Source organism: Mesoplodon mirus, assembly GCF_964341445.2.
Source record: "Mesoplodon mirus genome assembly, chromosome: 17".
In the NCBI taxonomy this organism is placed as follows: Eukaryota; Metazoa; Chordata; class Mammalia; order Artiodactyla; family Ziphiidae; genus Mesoplodon; species Mesoplodon mirus.
In genome coordinates, this window is record NC_138993.1 from 18,191,709 (window position 1) to 18,211,309 (window position 19,601).

At 37.6% G+C, this 19,601-nt stretch overlaps 1 protein-coding gene across 1 annotated transcript in view; it reads right to left on the reverse strand.

Annotated features, from left to right (window-relative positions):
* Window positions 1–3,257: 3,257 nt before the first annotated feature.
* Window positions 3,258–19,601, reverse strand: part of CDADC1 (cytidine and dCMP deaminase domain containing 1) — a 42,237-nt gene continuing 25,893 nt past the window's right edge. Inside the window, exons 7-10 of the mRNA XM_082602529.1 lie at window positions 17,934–18,103; window positions 16,065–16,254; window positions 11,819–11,879; window positions 3,258–6,522 (exon numbers count right to left, since the gene is read on the reverse strand). Of these exons, the coding sequence (XP_082458655.1) occupies window positions 6,449–6,522; window positions 11,819–11,879; window positions 16,065–16,254; window positions 17,934–18,103 (495 nt within the window). The 3' untranslated portion in view covers window positions 3,258–6,448. The remainder of the gene's footprint in view (window positions 6,523–11,818; window positions 11,880–16,064; window positions 16,255–17,933; window positions 18,104–19,601) is intronic.

Below are 19,601 nucleotides of genomic sequence, written 5' to 3' on the forward strand. Positions count from 1 at the left end.
TTTTGCTTAATACCCAGAATTGGAATTGCTGGAACATATGGTAGATCTATTTTTGATTTTTTTTGAGAAATAGCCATACTTTTTTTCCATAGTGGCTGCACCAATTTACTTCCCACCAACAGTGCACAATGGTTACCTTTTCTATACATCGTTGTCAACATTTGTTAGTCTTTTTGATAACAGAATATTCTGACAGCTGTGAGATGATAGCTCATTGTGATTCTGATTGGGGTTTCCCTGATGATTGGTGGTGCTGAGCATCTTTTCATGTACCTGTTGGTCATCTGTATGTTTTCTTTGGAAAATTGTCTATTCAGATGTCTGTGCTTTTTTTTTTAACTGGGTGCTTTGTTCTATTAATGTTGATTTTTATGAGTTCTTTGTATATTTTGGGTATTAACTCTTTATCAGATATATGGTTTGCAAATAAACTTGAGCCTGAAGCCACCTAGTGGACCAATTCCAGCAGAGATGAGAGTTAAACAAGAACCAAAATACATGGTTAGCCTGGTAAAGTGTTTCTATTTTCAAGCCTTTTAAAATATACAATCAGAAATAACAAATAAAAAGACATCCAAATGCTATGATGTTGAACAAGATTTAATTCTTTATCCCCAAAGGTTGTGTTTTAGAAAATCCGTATTTTTCAGGTATTTCTCATCTGCATCAAGTCTTTAAAATAGCCCTAAGCAGAAGAACACATACTCCTCTGACACAATATCTTTGGGGCTTATCCCCAAGGAAAAGATACATAATGATATTAGGGGGTGGCTATTTATACTAAATATATTAATAAAAATGTTTAAAATGACTGTGGGAAAGGCATTTCATGCTTAAAGCCAAAACATTAAAGAAAATACAAAAATGGAAATGAAAGAACATTAATTTACCTCTTTTTTCTCCCCCAAAATCATAAAAGGAAAGTAAAGGAGTTGTGTTTTAAACATAAACTTATAGGACAAAGAGAAAGGAGGACTCAATGGTGACATTTTGGAAGCTGTGCCTGTGAATGTGAGGTCTTGGGAGGCTGCTGCAGTGCATGAGGCTGTGCTGTGTTCTACATTGTTCTAAACATCTGCTGCCAAGTAACCCTTGTTGATTCTTTTTTTTAAATATAAATTTATGTATTTATTTTTATTTTTGGCTGCATTGGGTTGCTGCACGCAGGCTTCTCATTGCGGTGGCTTCTCTTATTGCGGAGCACGGGCTCTAGGCGCACGGGCTTCAGTAGTTGTGGCTCGCGGGCTCTAACGTGCAGGCTTAGTAGTTGTGGCGTGGGCTTAGTTGCTCCGCAGCATGTGGGACCTTCCCGGACCAGGGCTCGAACTGTCCCCTGCATTGGCAGGCGGATTCTTAACCGTTGCGCCACCAGGGAAGTCCCCCTTCATTGATTCCTGTGAGTCTGATTGACAACCCAAACCTTGAAACTTATTCTAGTAGTGTAACTAGGATCATGAAACAATGCCTTCAAAATTCTGAGGGGAAGTTATTCCCAATCTAGAATTCTACATCCAACAAACTATCAATTAAAGTGAGGGTAGAATAAAGACATCTGCAGATACTCATAGCATCGAAAATGTTCCCCTACAATAGTCTTGTCTGACAGTCATCCCACCACCATGTACCCTTTTCTCAGAGACCTGAAAAATATGCCCACCAAACTGAGAAAAAGACTGGATTCCAGGAAACAGGTGTTCCAATTCAAGGAAAGGGTGAAGAATGCCCCCCAACTCCCTCTAGGAGAGCTGTGGAGGAAGATCCCGGGAAGCCAGCAGTGCAGAAGGTCTAGTGACCAATTAGCCCAGGCAAGAGGTGGTCAGAGGCTCTAGGAGGGATTTCTTCAATAAGAAGAGCTTTTTAGGACACTCAATATGCTTCAACATACTGAGAGAAGGTCACACAACTGGGAGAAGAGTTGGTCACACAACTGGGAGAAGAGTTTGGCTACAGGTTAGCAATAAAATATAGAAAACCAAGCTCCCCCCCTTCAAAAAAAGTCAAATTTTAAATTCAGAAAAATAAATTTTATAAGGAAAGGGAAAGTAATCACAGTACACAACATGACAAACCTGTGAGTAGCATTTACATAGTCATAATACCAAACAATGAATATTGATGGCACCAAAATAAAAGAATATGGGGAGGATGGAAAGATGGAAGTGTGTGGAGAAAGTGAGGTGAAAGAAAGCTTTTATAATGGTATTCAAAAGAAAATACCTAAAACTGAAACACTAGTAAGGAACATGTGATTTGGAGATTTGGAGATAAATACAAAATAATCAGCTAAAATAACTGAGCCTGGTGGCCTCTGGGGTGGGGTGATACAGAGGACAGCGTGAGACTTACTGTTTCAAAGTAAGGTTTATAGGGCTATTTGCTCATTTAAAATGTGTAGGTGTAATTTTACTAAAAAATGACTTAATTTATAGTAATGGAAGTCTTTTATTACTGTCACATACATGTTAAAATCAGCCAACATGTCAACATGTACAGGACAAATGTGTACTTACATTAAAAGCAAAACTGAAAATGGACAAAAAAAACTGATACTGATTTAGGCCCTTGTGACATTCTGAACTAGACTTGAAGAAATCATTCACCTTCTGGATGCTTCTGTTTCCAGAACTATAAAGGAGTATTCTAAACAGATGAGATCTAAGTTCCTTTGAAATCTGAGTCTATTTAAATGCAATTCATTGAATAGAGTAAATATATTTTTATGGACAGGGTTCTAAAGGGTATTCCATTTTAAATGGGTCTCATTTTCAACTGATACTGATTAATGGGGCTTTTAACTTTTCTTGTATATCAGAAATATGTTTAAAAAAAGAAATGTTATAATTTTAAATGATAGCAAAAAAAAAAACCTTAAGAATATTACACATGAAATGAAGGTTCTAAACTGTTGCTTAATCCTAAAAAGCAACAGTAATAGCCTCAGCTAGATGCCAAGTGGCCACTATTGGCAATACCAGAACTTCAGAAAATTGCTCTAAAGTGGGTCAAAAGCAGATTGTTGTGGCAGATCTTAAAGCTGAACTGTTCATGCATAAAACGAGGAAGATTTATGAGAGAAGGTATATTCTCAAACTCAGTAAGTAACTGAGGAAGAGAAACCCATAGAAAAGCTGAATAAGGGCTTCCCTGGTGGCGCAGTGGTTGAGAGTCCGCCTGCCAGTGCAGGGGACACGGGTTCGTGCCCCAGTCCGGGAGGATCCCACACGCCGTGGAGCGGCTGGGCCTGTGAGCCATGGCCGCTGAGCCTGCGCGTCCCGAGCCTGTGCTCCACAACGGGAGAGGCCGCAACAGTGAGAGGCCCGCATACCGCAAAAAAAAAAAAAAAAAAGAAAAGCTGAATAAAAGAAAAAGCTTTGGTAGTGATGCAATGGAACAGTACATGTAAACCTGCATGTACTCTACCCGACAGCTGGGTGGTGAGCCAGGCCCACACTCACCCCGCCTCCAGGTGGCATATTGTCACTTGGCAGTAAACAAATGCAGAGCTTTTTTTCAAATTATGAATTCACTATTATCCTCCCCATCTTTGAAATTAAGGATGATGTATTTTAAAGTGCAAATTTTGTTTTTTCACGCTAAGGGATGAACCCTCCTGACTGTGAATTCCTAGATTTTAGGCAGGGGGCTACCCCAGGGCCCTCTTGGTACAGCTCAGCAATCTCTGTGAGAGTCCCTGACACTTCCCTTTCCTGCTTCCCAGTGTGACCATCTATCTCCATTACTTTCTCCCAGAAGTTCATCTCACACCCCCACTGTTTGCCTGGCAACACCCTGTAGCCCCTTCAGGACCTCCACTTCTACAAGACCCTTTCTCCATGACTCACCAGAGTGTATGCTTGCCCTCTTTTGTGCCACCACTGTTCCTACGGTCACATCCACAGGGCGTTTCTCAACCTTGAGGGTCATCAGAATCACCTGGAGGGAATGCTGGGCCCCGCCCCCAGAGTTTCTGACTCAGTAGGTTTGGGTGGGCCTGAGAACTTGCACTTCTAACGAGTCCCCAGGCGAGGCTAATGCTGCTGGTCCAGGGACCCCCTTCTGAGAATCACTTTATTGCTTGATTTCATGCCTGCATCTTCTGCTAGACTGTGAGCTTCTTGAGGTCAGGACGCATTTCTTACACATCTCATCTACAGGGTCTAGCCAGGGTCTAGCAGTCATTCAGTCAATCAACAAATATTTATTGAATCCCTGTTATGTGCCAGACACTGTTGTAGGCACTGGATTCAGCAGTTTAAATACACACGTGCACGTGCATGCACACACACACACACACACACACACACACACACACATCCCTGTACTCAAAGGGCTTTCCTTCTGGTGCTACATGGTAAACTCTCAATAAATGTTGAAATCCGGCCAGTTGTACAGAAGGAAATATGGCATTATCATGACCATTTTAATAGTGCTACAGAAATAACCAGCTTTCCATTTCCTAATCATAGCTCTTCCCATTTGTATGTTTCTCCCTTCTGATATTCCCCACTATGTCCAACACATAAGTCCACAAAACTGGCAAAACATTTGCTGATTGATTTACAAAATAGTTGATGTAGCTGACATATCAGTTGAAAACAACATATCATATAAGATGAACTTAAGCATAATGTAAGCAAATCTCAATATTTAATGTCGATAAATGTTAAAGAATAGCTTAACCACTGTTTTCAAATTAGCCTTAGTTACCTCTAAAGGCACCTTTCCTCCCATCCCTCTCTATTCCATGTCCTACATCTGTGGTGAAATGTTTACAGCAGTTCTCAACTGCCAGGTATGATGACTAAAGTCCCAGAGGACCTAAGCACGCTGCTGTCCAAGCAGGGACATCGGTCAGCATGTGGATTGTCCTGTGTAAAATTCTGAGAAACTGATAGGAGGCCTTGCGATGATATGTGATGCCCTGGAAAGAGCAGAGGCGAACCTGGTGGCCCGCATATAGCCAGGGCAGTCATTCCTCAGCATGTCACACCCCAGGCCTGCAGGCCACAGGCCATGCAAATCCCTCTCTAACTCTAGGAAAGTAGAAAACAATGTACCTTCATCTTTGGGCTAATTTTCTGAAAGTTTCACAGCAAATAAAAATGAGAGGACTCACGGAGAGCAATTTGGAAAATAACTGAACTGACCATAATGTTTACTTTCAAGACTTTCAGTATTCTTAAGGTTTGCAAATGTTTTTATAAGGCTTTCCATTCAAAGCCATGAGACATTCTGTGCTAATTATATGGAGGGAATAATGGGCAGCATTTATGAATGGAACTTGAAAAAGGCTAGTTTCAGTATTCCAGACTAAAATATTTCTTCTCTGTTAACATCATAACCAAATTTGAAGTTTGTTGTTAGTGATTTCCAGAGTCAGTGATATCAAATAGTAATACTGTCTCAGAATTATATTCTCTTCCTTTTGCTACCCAAAATCAGTGATATAAAAACACCCTAGTCCAACAAATGATCGTGATTTCTACATATCGAAAGACTGAAGAAAAATTAATAACCTTGTTAGGAATGTACTTTTATAATGGAGACCAGGTCCACCAACTTCATTTTTATGACTCAATCCTAATTAAGTAAATCCTGATTATTAGAAAGCTTTGAGTATAAATGGGAACTTTTGGTGAGCCACACACTGACTTAAAAATGGCCAGGTTGCCGTTTATCTTCCTGGAGTACTTTACTAATCATCACCTTCATAATCCAAAAGAATTAATATTTCTGGGCTTCCCTAGTAGCGCAGTGGTTAAGAATCCGCCTGCCAATGCAGGGGACATGGGTTCAAGCCCTGGTCCGGGAAGATCCCACATGCCACAGAGCAACTAAGCCTGTGTGCCACAACTACTGAGCCTTCGCTCTAGAGCCTGCGAGCCACAAGTACCGAAGCCCGCACGCCTAGAGCCCCTGCTCCGCAACAAGAGAAGCCACTGCAATGAGAAGCCCACGCACCGCAATGAAGAGTAGCCTGCACTTGCCGCAAATAGAGAGATCTCGCATACGGCAACGAAGACCGAACGCAGCCAAAAATAATAAATAAATAAAATAAATTTATTTTTTAAAATTAATATTTCTGAAAAGGTATGTAATTCTCTGCTGAGATGTGTGCTCCAATAAACCAGTCCCTTTCAAACTAGTTAACATAAAGCTAAGACAAGGAGAAATCAATCTGTATGGCCGATTGAACTGGTCTCATTAAATTATGGATACCTCATTCAGTGTAATTAAAAAATACACCACTATACTCTGGAAAACACACAAATCTAAAATAAAAATATTCTCATTAATATCATTCATATGCTAGTAATAAATTAGCTTTCTTTAAAAATTTTTTTCAATTATATCCAAAATCCATTCTTATTTTCTGAGTTAACAAGGCTGGATTTTAAAAGTGCAATAAAAATTCTTGAGGTCTTCACCCCAGTTCAGACAAGACTTCTTAGTGGTTTGCAAGACGCAGCTTCTTGTTTTGGTGCTGTTCTTCATCCTGGGGTATGGGTCCCAACACACCATCTAGCGTTCAAGAATAACTTAAAGTCAGAAAAGTGTCACTTCAAATAAATGACTATTTGTTAAAGTCACAGAGGTTGTAAGATCAAAATAATGCTTAAGTTAAAACGGAATACTGATTTTATCTTAAAATAATTCTCAACTGTTGAAGAACAGTTCTAGATAAACTCACTCAGGTAACACAATATCTGACCTTTTAAAAACTGGATTCATTCAACAGTGTATAGCCAACAATTCATAAAACTGTTTTGCGAGGAGAGTTATTATTATTAGTCTGGAGGAAACAAAATGCACCTACTTGTTTCTCTCTTTCTGACATACTTCACTCTGCATGACAGTCTCTAGATGCACCCACGTCTCTACAAATGACCCAATTTCATTCTTTTTCATGGCTGAGTAATATTCCATTGTATATATGTACCACATCTTCTTTATCTATTCATCTGTCGATGGGCATTTAGGTTGCTTCCATATCCTGGCTATTGTAAATAGAGCTGCAATGAACATTGGGGTGCATGTGTCTTTTTGAATTATGGTTTTCTCTGGGTATATGCCCTGTAGTGGGATTGCTGGGTCATATGGTAATTCTATTTTTAGTTTTTTAAGGAACCTCCATACTGTTCTCCACAGTGGCTGTATCAATTTATATTCCCACCAACAGTGCAAGAGGGTTCCCTTTTCTCCACACCCTCTCCAGCATTTGTTGGTTTGTAGATTTTCTGATGATGTCCATTCTTAACCAGTGTGAGGAGATACCTCATTGTAGTTTTGATTTGCATTTCTCTAATAATTAGTGATGTTGAGGATCTTTTCATGTGCTTCTTGGCCATCTGTATGCCTTCTTGGGAGAGATGTCCATTTAGGTCTTCTGCCCATATTAGGATTGGGTTGTTTTTTTTTTTTTTAATATTGAGCTGCATGAGCTGTTTTAATATTTTGGAGATTAATCCTTGGTGTGAAGATTTGTTTGCAAACATTTTCTCCCATTCTGAGGGTTGTCTTTTCGTCTTGTTTATGGTTTCCTTTGCTGTGCAAAAGCTTTGAAGTTTCATTAGGTCCCATTAGTTTATTTTTGTTTTTATTTCCATTACTCTAGGAGGTGGATCAAAAAATATCTTGCTGTGATTTAAGTCAAGGAGTGTTCTTCCTATGTTTTCCTCTAAGAGTTTTACAGTGTCCGGTCTTACATTTAGGTCTCGAATCCATTTTGAGTTTATTTTTGTGTATGGTGTTAGGGAGTGTTCTAATTTCATTCTTTTACATGTAGCTGTCCAGTTTTCCCAGCACCACTTATTGAAGAGACTGTCTTTTCTCCATTGTATATCCTTGCCTCCTTAGTCATAGATTAGTTGACCATAGGTGTGTGGGTTTATCTCTGGGCTTTCTATCCTGTTCCATTGATCTATATTTCTGTTTTTGTGCCAGTACCAATATTGTCTTGATTATTGTAGCTTTGTAGTACAGTCTGAAGTCAGGGAGTCTGATTCCTCCAGCTCTGTATTTTTCCCTCAAGACTGCTTTGGCTATTTGGGGTCTTTTGTGTCTCCATACAAATTTTAAGATTTTTTTTTTTCTAGTTCTGTAAAAAGTGCCATTGGTAATTTGATAGGGATTGCATTGCATCTGTAGATTGCTTTGGGTGGTATAGTCATTTTCACAATGTTGATTCGTCCAATCCAAGAACATGGTATATCTCTCCATCTGTTGGTATGGAGAGATATACCATCATATAGTTTTTATTCTTCAATTTATTAATATGGTGTAGCACACTGATTGATTTGTGTATATTGAAGAATCCTTGCATCCCTGGGATAAATCCCACTTGATCATGGTGTATGATTCTTTTAATGTGTTGTTGGATTCTGTTTGTTAGTAGTTTGTTGAGGATTTTTGCATCTATATTCATCAGTGATATTGGTCTGTAATTTTCTTTTTTTGTAGTATCTTTGGCTGGTTTTGGTTATCAGGGTGATGGTGGCCTCATAGAATGAGTTTGAGAGTGTTCCATCCTCTGCAATTTTTTTGGAAGAGTTTGAGAAGGATGGGTGTTAGCTCTTCTCTAAATGTTTGATAGATTCACTTGTGAAGCCATCTGGTCCTGGACTTTTGTTTGTTGGAAGTTTTTTAATCACAGTTTTCATTTCATTACTTGTGATTGGTCTGGTCATATTTTCTATTTCTTCCTGGTTCAGTCTTGGAAGGTTATACCTTTCTAAGAATTTGTCCATTTCTTCCAGATTGTCCATTTTATTGGCATAGAGTTGCTTGTAGTACTCCCTTAGGATGCTTTGTATTTCTGCAGTGTCTGTTGTAACTTCTCCTTTTTCATTTCTAATTTTATTGATTTGAGTCCTCTCCCTCTTTTTCTTGATGAGTCTGGCTAATGGTTTATCAATTTTGTTTATCTTCTCAAAGAACCAGGTTTTAGTTTTATTGATCTTTGCTATTGTTTTCTTTTTTCTATTTCATTTATTTGTGCTCTGATCTTTATGATTTCTTTCCTTTTGCTAACTTTGGGTTTTGTTTGTTCTTCTTTCTCTAGTACCCTTAGGTGTAAGGTTAGGTTGTTTCTTTGAGATTTTTCTTGTTTCTTGAGGTAGGCTTGTATAGCTATAAACTTCCCTCTTAGAACGGCTTTTGCTGCATCCCATAGGTTTTGGATCATCGTGTTTTCATTGTCATTTGTCTCTAGGTAGTTTTTGATTTCCTCTTTGACTTCTTCAGTGATCTCTTGGTTATTTAGTAATGTACCGTTTAGCCTCCACGTGTTTGAGTTTTTTACGTTTTTTTCCCTGTAACTGATTTCTAATCTCATAGCATTGTGGTCAGAAAAGATGCTTGATATGATTTCAATTTTCTTAAATTTACTGAGGCTTAATTTGTGACCCAAGGTGTGATCTATCCTGGAGAATGTTCTGTGCGCACTTGAGAAGTGTAATCTGCTGTTTTTGGATGGAATGTCCTATAAATATCAATTAAATCTATCTGGTCTGTTGTGTCATTTACAGCTTGTGTTTCCTTATTAATTTTCTGTTTGGATGATCTGTCCATTGGTGTTAAGTGAGGTGTTAAAAGTCCTCCACTATTGTTGTGTTACTGTCAATTTCCTCTTTCATAGCTGTTAGCAGTTGCCTTATGTATTGAGGTGCTCCTATGTTGGGTGCATATATACTTATAATTGTTATATTTTCTTCTTGGATTGATCCCTTGATCATTATGTAGTGTCCTTCCTTGTCTCTTGTAACACTCTTTATTTTAAAGTCTATTTTATCTGATATGAGTATTGCTACTCCAGCTTTCTTTTGATTTCCATTTGCATGGAATATCTTTTTCCATCCCCTCACTTTCAGTCTGTATGTGTCCCTAGGTCTGAAGTGGGTCTCTTGTAGACAACATATATATGGGTCTTGTTTTTGTATCCATTCAGCAAGCCTGTGTCTTTTGGTTGGAGCATTTAATCCATTCACGTTTAAGGTAATTATTGATATGTATGTTCCTATTACCATTTTCTTAATTGTTTTGGGTTTGTTTTTGTAGGTCCTTTTCTTCTCTTGTGTTTCCCACTTAGAGAAGTTCCTTTAGCATTTGTTGTAGAGCTGGTTTGGTGGTGCTGAATTCTCTTAGCTTTTGCTTGTCTGTAAAGCTTTTGATTTCTCCATCGAATCTGAATGAGATCCTTGCCGGGTAGAGTAATCTTAGTTGTAGGTTCTTCCCTTTCATCACTTTAAGTATATCATGCCACTCCCTTCTGGCTTGTAGAGTTTCTGCTAGAAATCAGCTGTTAACCTTATGCGAGTTCCCTTGTTGTTATTTGTCGTTTTTCCCTTGCTGCTTTCAGTAATTTTTCTTTGTGTTTAATTTTTGCCAGTTTGATTACTATGTGTCTCAGCGTGTTTCTCCTTGGGTTTATCTTGTATGGGACTCTCTGCGCTTCCTGGATTTGGGTGGCTATTTCCTTTCCCATGTTAGGGAAGTTTTCAACTATTATCTCTTCAAATATTTTCTCGGGTCCTTTCCCTCTCTCTTCTCCTTCTGCGACCCCTATAATGTGAATGTTGTTGCATTTAATGTTGTCCCAGAGGTCTCTTAGGCTGTCTTCATTTCTTTTCATTCTTTTTTCTTTATTCTGTTCCGTGGCAGTGAATTCCACCACTCTGTCTTCCAGGTCACTTATCTGTTCTTCTGCCTCAGTTATTCTGCTATTGATTCCTTCCAGTGTATTTTTCATTTCAGTTATTGTATTGTTCATCTCTGTTTTTTTGTTCTTTAATTCTTCTAGATCTTTGTTAAACATTTCTTGCATCTTCTTGATCTTTGTCTCCAGTCTTTTTCCCAGGTCCTGGATCATCTTCACTGTCATTATTCTGAATTCTTTTTCTGGGAGATTGCCTATCTCCACTTCATTTAGTTGTTTTTCTCAGGTTTTATCTTGTTCCTTCATCTGGTACATAGCCCTCTGCCTTTTCATCTTGTTTATCTTTCCGTGAATGTCATTTTTGTTCCACAGGATTGTTCTTCTTGCTTCTGCCCATAAAGACTTGTAATTCCTGATTTTTCAGAGTAGTCAAATCTTTGTTATTATCAAGAAAATTTTACTTATACTAAACTTCTACTTACCTTGAATTGAATTCAAACAGAAAAATAACATGGCTAATATTTTAACATAATATTGTACAGTTAATAATAATTAATGTTCCAAATTATGTGCCTGAGGAATTATAAGATCTCCCAAAGATTATATTACATTAAGAATATCTGTGTTAATATGCAAATAATAAAGCTCTGAAGATTACTAATTCATTTATGGTAACTGTGATGACTCTTAATTAGATTATTCAAATAACCAGAATATTTCCACTCTCTGACCAATCTGAGCTAATGTGGCTTTACTCTAATAAGAATGTACATATCCTCATAATTTGGCCTTAGATCCATCTGTATTAATTATATGTATTTTTCCTTTCTAACTGCCCAAGAGGCTTTTGTTTTGGTATAGAAGAGCACTGTCGTCTACTTTCTCATGTAAATTTAATTTATAAATTCAATTTGTACATGATTATTTGTATTAAACTGCAGAGCCCATAGAACTAGTCATTAATCAGCAGTTTCCATGACACCTAGCAAATAGTAGATACACAAACGTCTGTGAACAAATTGAATGGCAAAAATGTAACCTGCAAAAAGAATATGCTCCATCTCCAACCATAGCAATTTCCAACACCTGGTCATTATAATTCACTATGTTTCTTTTCTTCTTAGCAGCAAAGTCAACCTCAGTAAAGGACTTGTAAATACTTACTCTCTCTGCTTTCAGGCTCATTTTGCTCAAGAACACAAGTTCTTGATGGATTCAGTTGCCACTGTAAAAGGACACAAACATTTTATTTATATGTTTAATAAATAGCATTTCAGGGCTTCCCTGGTGGCGCAGTGGTTGAGAGTACGCCTGCCGATGCAGGGGATACGGGTTCGTGCTCCGGTCTGGGAAGATCCCACGTGCCGCGGAGCGACTGGGTTCGTGAGCCATGGCCGCTGAGCCTGTGCATCCGGAGCCTGTGCTCCACAATGGGAGAGGCCACAACAGTGAGAAGCCGCAAAAAAAAAAAAAAAAAAAAAAAAAGCATTTCAGCACTGTGCTTTCAAATATCAAAACAGCTTAAAACAATGTAAGGAAAAAGAGTTAGTGTGTCGTACCAACCAAGCCCTAATAATGACTCTGAATGACCCTGAATGATATGACTTCTGGAATGAGAATCAATATTCTTAGAGAAGGAAGTATAAACTTCCTCCTTTACCTTCGTTTTACAGGTAAGGAAGTGGAAGACCAGAGAAGCGTAGTGACTTGCCCAAGGTTGCATACTGACTAAAGACAGCAGTAGCACCAGAACCTGGGTCTGCCCATGCCCAATACTATAGAATTTCCACCACTTCATCTTCTAGCTCCAGGTCCTACAGAATCTTATAATAGCTAGAGAAGGCCTAGATAGAAAGAATGAAAATAGGACAAAGACTATCTTGCCTTTTAATACAGTACTATAATATATACTATTATTTTTATCATAGCATACCATTTATTGTATCATATCATACCATATCACATCTCCTCTGATTATAGTTTTCCATCTCAATCATTCAGAAAGAAATAGAGAGGCATGAAGATTCTCAGATATTACAGTGAAGACTGGAGCAGCAGATAAGAAAAATTGAGTGTAATCAATATCTCAAAGCACACCCTTCCTTTCTTATTTGCCTAGAAATCCCCATCATCAGAAACACTAATGACTTAACCAAAAAAGCCCCACTAGGGCACTCTCTCCAGAAAGGCACAATTAAGTGGCTAGTTCCTGGGAGCCTCTTCCAGAAGCATCAATTAGTTCATCAGATGAACTCATTAATATCATGGGCCTTGAGGGAGAATGAGACATAAGGCAGACATTTTACCACGTATAAGAAAGTCCTTGGAAAGGGAAGACATCTAGAACTGGTTGGTCACCTATAGAAATGGGATGGTTAGGATTAGCACCAGGAAAAAGGAGGATTTCCAAGCAATGGGAAGATATATGTGAAATTAAAAAAAAAAAAAAGGCATGTTCAAAACATGTCAAACCACTAAAATCTATTACTTTGGGCAAAGTAAAAACTAACAACCTTGAGGATTAGGAATAACCTTTAAGGATCATCATAAAAAGACTATGTCTAACTGTGAAAACTTAGAAGCAATCTAGGTGTCCAACAAAAAGGGAATGGTTAAATAAGTTATGTCCATAGGTTGTAATACTGTGTAATCATTAAAAATTATTTCTGAAGAATTTTCCATGACACAGAAAATACAGCAACATGTTAACAGTGGTATCTATGAGCAGTGGGATAATATCTGTTCTTTTTTTATTTTCCTCTATATATCTGTTCTTTTTTCTATTTCCTCTATAATGAGCATACATTACTTTCACAATTTTAAAAAAAGTAATATAACCTAATAAAGAAAAATTCACATGTATTAAACAGAAAAAAAAATAGTTTCTCAGTAAATGGACTTGGGTTTACACAGGTAAAATATATTCTTGGAAATACTGTTGCCCAGCCCTAGCCTAGTTGGCAACAACCCCATAGAACAGAACCTCTTATCTCAAGGCATATGGTAACACCTCAAAGAGAAAAGAAAAAAATTTTCAAACAAAATTAATTTCAATTGGTTTAATGTTTAAAAAAATGAAATTTACTGGTACTCATACTACTTTTGACAGTCAAAAAGCAATATAATCATTATAAAAATTCCAATTTGGAACAAATGCTAGTTCATGTTAGTTACTGGTATTTCCTAAACTAGGCATTTAGCTATAACCAAGTAGTTTAAACCATTGACATAATATTGCAAGCCAGGCCAGATGAGGGAAAGGATGAGAGGGTGGAGAGCTAATCTTCACTGGAAGGAGTACAGAGAGACCAGGTGTACCTGAATGAGGGCACTCCTGGGTGGGTCTTGGCCCAACAGGTATTTCTGAATCCCATCTCTGCCCGAGGGGCCTTCACTCCCTTTGTCTTCCTGTCTCTTCCTGCTTCTCTTGTCCTGTCTTACATTCTTCTGATCTCTTCATTCTCTTTACGGTGGAAAAGCTACTAAAATCCACCAGTAAGCAAGATATTTCAGAATTCGCTTAACCCAGCACTCACAGTCCTGAAGAGCTAGGTCGCTTACACTTTATAAAGAGAATTATTTCTTCCCAATCTTCAGGAGGAATGAAGGAACAGAAAACAAAAATACAAAACTGATGATTTCCCTTTTGATTAGATGGATACAAACTTGTTTAGTTTTACAAAAGAGGCATCTGTCCCATCTCTCCCTTCTTTCAGTGCCCCTCTTTTCTTTTTAAAATCATGTCTTTTAAATAAGACAACTGGAAATAAAAAACAAAAATATATGACAAAAATAAAAAGGATAAAAATTTATGATTCTTCATACACACATAAACTAGGAAACTAAATAGTGTGTTGCTATATTAATTTTTAAATAAAAATTTAAATATATATATGGTTCCAGGCACCCTGGATTCAAACAGAAAAGCTGAAATTTATAAACAGTTCTATTATATGCCTTTTGTACCCACTGCAAACTATAGTATATAAATGTTATATTAAATGCCAGAATTATGGGACTCCCCTGGTGGCGCAGTGGATAAGACTCCGTGCTCCCAATGCAGGGGCCCAGGTTCGATCCCTGGTTAGGGAACTAGATCCTGCATGCATGCCACAACTAAGAGTTCACATGCCACAACTAAGGAGCTGGCGAGCTGCAACTAAGGAGCCCACCTGCCATAACTAAGGAGCCCATGTGCTGCAACTAAGGAGCCAGCAAGCTGCAACTAAGACCCGGTGCAACCAAATAAATAAATAAATAAATAAATTTTTTTTTTTTTTTTAAAAAGCCAGAATTATCAAAGTAACATATGATTCTGGACAGGATCCTTGTGCTGTATAGAACTTTACTGGGACAACTGGTAAACCCTGATTGGACTCTGTGGATTAAATGGTAGCAACGTACCCATGATAATTTCCTGAGTTTTGTGGTTGTTATGTAGGATAATATACTGTTTGAGGAAATATACAAGAAAGTATCTGAGAGTGATCTGGTATAGCAACAACTTAACTCTCAAATGTTCTGGAAAAAAAATTATTTGTAGTATTTTTGTAACTTCTGTATGCTTGAGATTATTTCTAAAAAGAAAAAGGTTTTTTTTTTTTTTTTTTGCGGTATGTGGGCCTCTCACTGTTGTGGCCTCTCCTGTTGTGGAGCACAGGCTCCGGATGCGCAGGCTCAGTGGCCATGGCTCACAGGCCCAGCCGCTCCGCGGCATGTGGGATCTTCCCGGACCGGGGCACGAACCCGTGTCCCCTGCATTGGCAGGTGGACTCACAACCACTGCGCCACCAGGGAAGCCCAAGAAAAAAATTTTTATAAACAGTTCTTTGTAGTATTTTTGTAACTTTTCTATATGCTTGAGATTATTTCTAAAAACAGAAAGTTTTTTAGAAACCAAAGTAGTAAAAAAGCACAAAGAATTAAAGTTCTGAGTTTTCCACAAACCACCTCAGCACTTTTTTAGAAATGTCAAATATTAAATTCTTCTAATTTTTTCCTGATTTTTCTCATGAGAAAGGCGTGTGTGTGTGTGTGTGTGTGTGTGTGTGTGTGTGTGTGTCTTCTTCTTTTGGGTAATCTTAAACTACTTTCACTTCTGTCTACCACTTCAATCCAGAAAGAAGGGTGAGGGAAGAGGTGGGTCAAGGATTTTCTTTTGTTAGCCACCAGATGGCACCAAAGGACTAACTAATTCAAGATCTGTAAGGTCAATGCGCAACTCTTGATAGAGATCAGTATTCATAAGGCAGATCCTAAGCTGAACATTTGTAGTTAAGCAAGTGCTTGCACATAAAAATAAACTCAATGATAACTCTTTAAAAGGGTAAGAATCACTAATTTAAAATATGCAGCAGAGTACCTAACAATATAATAAAAAGTATATTTGAAAAAATGTGTATCTACTTACTGTAAATTTGCTAACACCTTCAAGTTCCCCAAATCTCATGTAAGAGATGTCTGCCTTCTTTTTTCCAACATCTACATCCCCTGCATAGATTTGTTTAATGCCCGCACCTTTAATTAAAGGTACACATTCATCACACGGGCACTTTGTCACAAAAATCATACTTCTTTCTTCTGGTTTTATCTCTTGACACCTACAAAAAATATATATAAAATATTAGGAAGATAGTTTCTAAAAGGGTAAGTTATGTTTTAGAAAAATCTTTAAACATTAAAATTGAGCTGCTTTAGGAACAGATTTACAACATTATACACAATAATGATCAAGCCTTATTCTTGCTGAATTAGTCAATGGCAAGATTTTTAGTATTACATTACAAAGGAAATGAAAACAGAGAGAGAGAGAAAACAATGCTTTCTAAGTAAGAAACTCTTTATAATGCCAGAATTAGGGGCTAGAACTAACACCCTCCCTATGAATGTACCATGTGTGATTAGACATTAAGTCATCATGGTAGCCAAAAGGTCCACCTCTTATCTGGTAACTAACAGATATTTCATAATGCTTACTAAATTGATAATATTAGAGTTCTGTTTTGAGTTACAGTTCCCTTACTCCCTTCCCTAACACAGGATAATTTTATTTAACAAGCATTTGGATTTGACAAAACGAAGCAAGTAATCTGTAATGAAGAGCACAAGGAAAAAAAACAGAGGAGTTTGGTGAAATTTTACATGCCAGGGGTAGTTTAGGACTAAGGAATGCTTCATCTGAGGATACAGGAGTTGTACTTCTGGGTTCTATGGTTTACACTGCTCTCAGTCTTATATTCCCCACCACCAGCCTTCTGCATCCATGTCCTTAGTTCAGATTCTCATTCTGTTCCCTTGTACTAGGGCAGCAGAACTGTATGCATCTAGTCTGTTCAAACAATATGCCTGCAACCTAAGTAATCATTAGTGTGGCTCTGTCAATGTCATTCAGTTTCTTCACTACCTACCAAATGAAGTCTAAACTCAAAGTCCTCTCTTGTCAGTCCCAACCGAACCCATGTGCTCCATGGTGCAGCCTAAGTGGAACATCTGTGTTCCTAAACACACAAGCATTTTCCTACTTCTAGCCCACTGCTATGCCTGAAGCAAGAATGGTTTCCCTTCAAGTAAGCATCTCCAATGGCCATAATCCTACCAAACCTTTAAAGCACAGCTCAAATGCCAGTTTCTCCATAAAGCTTTTCCCTCTCACTCCCCCTCCATCCGTAGCAGCCCCTGAATTTCCACCCACTTTGTGTTGGCCTTTCCCACACAAATGACCATGTTAGGTTGAATACAGTCTTATATCATACTGCATTATAAGCTCCTCAAGGACAGAAACCATGACTTACGCAGATTTAAATCCCCTAAGATCACCCACTTAATGGTAAGTGCTGAGAAATGTTTGTGGAAATGATCTAAATTAACATTAGAAGGAGGTAATGCCAGTTATAATCTCTAACAAAAACTACATTAAAGCAATTTGGTTCATAATAAAATCTATATATTCATAAATATAAATATACGGGCTCTACATTTAGAAAACAAAGCTGATTATATAATGCAGAAATATGCAAGACCCTAAGGACAAACCTCAAGCAGTTTTATACCAGAGAGAGAAGGAAGAAAGGAAAAAAGACTTGCTCAATAAATTTGAAGGCCTGCAGGATCCCTGACAATGGCTTCAGGTCAGGTAGCAAAGACCAAGTATGACCAAAGTTATACTTCTGAAAAGAATATTTCTTGGAATTTTTGGAAAGGCAATAAATTACAGCTAAAAGAAAACTAATTTTAACCCTTGCTACATTTTATAGAAAATACATGCGAACAAATTTCATACCTAAATGTCAAGGCATTCTGTTCTGCATGTACAATGTATCTGAATTTCCTTATTTCTCTGTCTTTCTGTTTGTCATCCATGTGCGGGAAGTCAGCATACTCAGATCCAACAGGAAAAGCATTATAACCACATCCTATGAAGTACATTGCTCCTGTTCCATCACAACTTCTCTATGAAAAGTAAGCAAACCAACAAAGCTGTTTTCAACATTCTGAAAAGGCATCTTACATTGTATCTTTAAAGCCTAGTATCATTACTTCTTATAATGAATTCACTTTTCCATGATAAACTGAGCCATCAGAAAAATACAATATTAGATTTTCCTTCCACAGTGTGGTCTTGTCAAAGTTAAATTTCAAGCAGCCTGATCATCTCTAGTATATAATCTCAAGGCAGCCCTTTGTTTTAGCAGTTAATTAAATACTAGCTTAATTCACAAACTGTTTCACTTGATTCAGACACCTCTCCCTGAATAGGTTATAAGATCCTAGAGAACAGAAACCATGTTTTATACCTCCTTTCTACCCCTTAAAGTAGACCTATTACAGTGTTCCATACACAGCAGGTACTCAATAAATTATTGTTAATTTCTTATATGCTCTGTGCTGTGCTACTGGTTAGCAAGTCAGAAATCCTAAAAATATTTTGAACAGACAATTTCTGTTTTGGACTAAAAATGTGCTAGTGTATATAGTTGGAAAATAAAAATGCACTTTCCTTTAATTTTCATGTTTACTGAGCCTGTACTGTGTTTGTGTGTGTGTGTGTGTATGTGTATGTAATAGAACTTCCTACTTAAGCTGTTTTTTTATTTCTCCTGGTCAGTGGCATATTAGGTGTCAATATGAATGTTTTATCAACTATAAAAGTAAAATATTTTATGAATCAGAACTGTTTATAATAGTTTGGAATATGCTATAAACCTCACTAAATTTCAATATATTATACATAGTTACTCATGTGATAGTTTCAATAAACTCAGTACTATAGCAGCTTGATAAAAATCATTGTTATGATGAGCCAACAGAAGCTTAGAAATAAAATGTGATCTCATTAATAATAAATTATCCTTGAGCATTCACTAAAGGTTAAACATGCTCACTTTTATATGTGTTATTTCATTTAATTAATCCTCACAACATCCTAGACAGTAGTACTATTACTATTCCCATTGTATAGATAAGGAAACGGAGGCCAAAAGAGATTAAATAACTTGTCCAAAGTCATAAAGCTGGTAAGCAACATAGCCAGAATTCAAGGATGGGTTGCTTGACTCCAAACCCATGTCCTTCCACTTTACCATGCTGCCTACACTCTAGATAATATAACTGGAAACCTAAATTCTCCATAAAGTAGTTGAGAACCAGGTGTTAAGCCAAAAGGCTGCTGAGCATTTATATAAATCCAAGGGAGAGTTCCAACCATAGGCCAGGCCCTGTGCTAGGTTCTGGGAATACACTGGTAAATGTGACAGAGAATCCCAGCCCTCATGAAGCTTCTGATCTGGAGACGATAAGAAACTAGACATGTAAATTTAACTGTGATGAGCGTCACCACTGAGTTGTACAGAATACTATGGGAGTTTCTGGCAGAGGAACCTATTCTAATAGGTGCTAACAATTTGGGAAGAAATAAGAGTCAAGAGATAGTCTGAAGGTGGAATTCACA